Here is a 4,586-nt window from a genome sequence, read left to right on the forward strand (position 1 = left end):
AATGACCAAAATCTCCAATTTGAGATTTTTAAAAATCTACAACACTACATAGTGAAACCTTGTCTCAAAACAATCAAAAACAAAATATAAGAACACAGTGGCATTTGCCTAGAATCCTAGCACTCCAGAGACAGAGGCAGGATCCTGAGTTGAAAGCCAACATGGGATACATTGTAAAATTCTGTCTCAAGAAAAAAAAAAAATGTAGGTCTAAGTCAGTGTATTGGTTACTGTTCTGTTGCTGTGATAAATCCCCATGACTAGTAATTTATAAAAGAAAATGTTTAATTGGGAGTTAATGATTCCAAATGATTAGAGTCTATGCTTTTGGAACAGTAGTATATCAGGAACAGCTGAGAGCTCACATCTGGAACTGCAAGCAGAAAGCAGGAAACACAATGAGACCAGAGTTTTGAAACCTCAAAGTCCACCCTTAGTGACACACTTCCTACAACAAAGCCACACCTCCCAATCCTCCCAAACAGTTCCACCAGCTAGGGTCAAAAACTTCAAACATGAATCCATGGGGCCCATCTCACTCAAACCACCAGAGTCAGCTCTTGAGATGCTACACTTCCAATAAAAAAGAAGGATGCCTATTAGGCCATTAGCCAAAAAAAAGGAAGGCACACCTTTATTATCAGTTTGACAGGGGAAAGAGGAATGTCCTTCACAGACACCACCAAGTCTCTGATTTCATCCTATTCACCAGTGTTCAGTCTGACGTAGCCCCCAAACTGCTGTTCTTTCATGTCTGTTTTTTTAATGATATGAAGAATAACAATTTAAATATATAGTCATGTGTCTTCAAATTCCCAAAGTACATATAAAAATAGTAACATTTTTTAAAAAATGCTGGTGAGATGGCTCAGCGGTTAAGAGCACTGCCTGCTCTTCCAGAGGTCCTGAGTTCAATTCCCAGCAACCACATGTGGCTCACAATCATCTGTAATGGTAACTGATGCCCTCTTCTGTGTGTCTGAAGATAGCTACAACGTACTCACATACATAAAATAAATATTTTTTTAAAAAGTAGTAAATAAATTTATTGAAGGTTTACTTTGACTCCGACATTATCACATTTAATCATTACAACAACGCTTTAAAGGCATCAACTATCACTGCTCTAGAATCTCACCACCAAATCCCAGACCCCAGGAGGTTATACATATCCTATGTTCTGATACCTATCTACAACAAACCCAACCCAATCAATCAGGGTAGACCTGTAAGTGGCAGTGATATTTTATTGTTTCAGCATAAGCCAGTAATTTAACATGAAAAAAAAAAAAAGTAAGGTGTAAGAACTGCAAAGTGTAGGCTGGGCATTGGAGGCACAGGGCTTTAAACTCAGGACTTGGGTGGCAGAGGTTGGTGGATCTCTGTAGTTCCAAGCCAGCCAGGGCTATGTAGAGGCCCTGAGGCGTGGGCGGGGTATTTGCAAAGGACTGCAGTAGGTAGCACCTTTTCCACAGCTATTATAACACACACCCTGGAGTCTCCAGAGATTTATTTGATAAAATCAAACCTCTACTACCCACATACAAACCAGGCATCTTAGTATCCAGCTCATACAGTTGCCCATATGTGCTCCAGTAATTATTCTATTTGGACTGAAGACTGTAGAGTACTCTTCGTCCTGTCAGCGGACTTCTGCCCCCAAGAGGCTAAGAACGAAACCACAGCTAGGTAAAGTACCCTAGAATTTACAGGACAGTCAGGCTTTTTCTTTTATTTTATTTCTTTTCTTTTTTCTTTTTCTTTTTTTTTCTTTTTTTCTTTCTTTTTTTTTGCCACCAGTTAACCTTTCGGAACATTTAGCATAAAATTCTCCATTTGCATTTCAAGGACCAACAATACCCAGTATGGTGCATTGTTTAAAGGTGTAACTCGGACTTTCAACTCCCTAGCAATTAATTCAGCTGTCACCTATTAAGTTCATGAACCACGTAAATTAACCACGTGAAAAATTAAGTTAGCAACAGAGGTTTGTGGAAACAGGATTGTGGGAATTCGGTGTACTATGTGGAAGCTCTTGACGGCGTACTCACAGACAACTAACAAATGTTAAAAAAAGTAAACCAATTTGGCTTTATATTTATTAAACTGAAAATTACTACTCTCATCGTCGTTGGTCACCTAAATCTGATTTTTGTTATGGTACTGTCCCGTTTCACAAAGGGATACTAGCCAGGGCTCAAAATTCTACAGCTCCAAATGAAAACAAAGTCAACACTTTCCTCTTCGCCTGCCTACTCCACTCTCAGCCCCACCCATGGCCCCGCCCCTGCCCCACCCCTACCCTTGCGTCAGCCTCTGCTCGCTGGTCCTCACCCCCAAGCTCAGCCCACTCCACGCCCGCCCAGCCCATCAACCCCGCCTCCGCTCTCCCAACCCCCACACTCTACCGCCTCGGACCCCCCTACCATCTCCACACCCCAGTGAGACTGCTCCCCGACCCTTCCTCCCCCCTCTACCCCCTACTCCCCCAGCCCCTCTCCCCTGACCCCCGATCTCATGACCCTCCTACCCCCAGCTCCCCGACCCCCCTACCCCAGTGAGACTGCGCCCTCCCCAACCCCTCACAAAACAGGCCCCTGCCCCAGCCCGGTTGGTCTCGCCCCCAGCCATAGAGGCCACGCCCCTTCTGGAGACTAAGCCCTTCCCACGTGCGGCTTCCGTTGCAAAGAGATGTACACGAGGTCGCTTATTGGCTGCTAGCAAATACTCCCTCTTCTCATTAGCTGATACTGTCCGGGTCGAAGTTCCACGGAAGATGCTCTTAGCGGCTTAGGCTGAGGGTCACAGGCACGTGTACTTCCGTTTCCGGTGTGTCCTGAAGCCATGGCCACCGCCGGGGCACGGAGATTTCTGCTGCTGTTCTGCAGATCGTGCCGCAGCCTTCAAGGACCCCAGTCCCGAGTAAGTGCATCTTCCTCTGCTGCCGGTTTCCAGAGACTACATCTGTCAGAGGAGGAGCGACCTCGGCAATGCCTCGGGCAGCAAAGCACCTGCAACCTTTCTGTTTCTGTCGCTGTCTACAGGCATTCGCCGCCCTTGTGCCCGGTGTGTCCCAGGTAGACAACAGTTCCGATTTCCTGGGGAAGAAGCCCCATCGTAAGCATCCTGGCATCTTGAGTCTTCCGCATATACAGCTACCGCAAGCACTGGCTGACGCCGCGCAGTTACTGCTTTATGGTGAGAAACTGCGGGAAGGGGAAGCCAGAAAAACAAAACGAGGCCAGCACGTAGCAATGACTCTTTCCATCTGTGACCACAGAGAGACCCATGCACAGTATAGAGAAGAAGGTGCAAGCACTCACCAACTATCTCTGGAGCCGACATTTACCAGTAGAGCCGGAGGAGTTGCAAAGACGGGCTGTGTATCTTGAGAAAAAAATCCTGGAAAAGCAAGGTAGAGCTTAAGACTAAAAGTAAACCAGATTGAAATGTCAATGAGAAATTAGGAACAAAGAATAATTTAAATCTCTCAGATAAATGCTGCCGTGTCTTATTTGATGCTGTAGGTAGATTGGGCCAGAAGTGTTGCCCTTGGAGGTTAGGTAAAGGTCGGAAGTTTAGATCTTTGGATTTTCTTGATTTTTTTAGCCCCCACTCCTGCAAGTCAAATAGATTATGACTATTTTCTGAGTTAGGTTAATAAAGGCTATATGGCTGTCCAGTAAGTATGAAAACTCACTTCAGGGTTAGAACATGATTACATTTCGGATTATTTTTAAGACTATGAACTTCATATTGTAAATTTGCCCTTTATTAATCTTGTATTCCCTGCACTTCCCACATATCTGGTTCAGGGTAGTGTATACGTGTTCTATTGTTGAAGAGACACCATGATCAAGGCAACTCTTAGAAAAGAAAGCATTTCACTGGGGCTGGCTTACAGTTTCAGAGGTTTAGTCTATTGGCAGCATGCAGGCAGACATGGTGCTGGAGAAGGAGCTGAGAGTTGTACATCAGGATCTGCAGGAACAGAGAGAGACTCAGGGCTTGGCATGGCCTTTTGAAACCTCAAAGCCCACCTCCTAATCCTTTCAAATAGTGCCATTCCCTGGTGACCAAGCATCCAATTGATGAGCCAATGGGAACCAAGTCAGCGCCATTCTCATTCAAACCACCACAGTAGGTGTTTGTAGATTTTGCCCAGTGGCTCCACACAGTCCTGAGACTTGGATTTTCAAACCCCTTTCTATTGTAATATTGAAGATGTCTCACTCCTAAGTGTAAGGGAATGAAAAAGTCCATAAAGGTGCCCTTATCCTAGCTTTTAAATTTTTATCACATGGGCAGGAGAGACAGTACAGAGTAAAAAAGCACTTGCCGCTGAACCTGGTGACGTTCTATCAAATGGGAGAAGGCGAGAACCAACTCAGACCTATACTCACACAAAAAGTAGATATAAACAATATTTTTTCATTTTTATCAGGCTTCTGCTATGAAGCAAAACTTGGATGGGTTAAGTTGACTAAACTACTATTCTGATAGTCTAGATACTGTTGGGTAGATATGTATAGACAGGATACTATTGGATACACTCTGGTGGTGGTTATCTCACTATTGGATACACT

At 44.5% G+C, this 4,586-nt stretch overlaps 1 protein-coding gene across 1 annotated transcript in view; it reads left to right on the plus strand.

Annotated features, from left to right (window-relative positions):
- The first annotated feature begins 2,740 nt into the window (after positions 1-2,740).
- Positions 2,741-4,586, plus strand: part of Mettl17 (methyltransferase like 17) — a 6,605-nt gene continuing 4,759 nt past the window's right edge. The window contains exons 1-3 of the mRNA XM_028788502.1: positions 2,741-2,922; positions 3,045-3,198; positions 3,281-3,415. Of these exons, the coding sequence (XP_028644335.1) occupies positions 2,845-2,922; positions 3,045-3,198; positions 3,281-3,415 (367 nt within the window). The 5' untranslated portion in view covers positions 2,741-2,844. The remainder of the gene's footprint in view (positions 2,923-3,044; positions 3,199-3,280; positions 3,416-4,586) is intronic.

The sequence above is a fragment of the Grammomys surdaster genome, unplaced genomic scaffold, assembly GCF_004785775.1.
Source record: "Grammomys surdaster isolate TR1022 unplaced genomic scaffold, NIH_TR_1.0 125750, whole genome shotgun sequence".
Lineage (NCBI taxonomy): Eukaryota > Metazoa > Chordata > Mammalia > Rodentia > Muridae > Grammomys > Grammomys surdaster.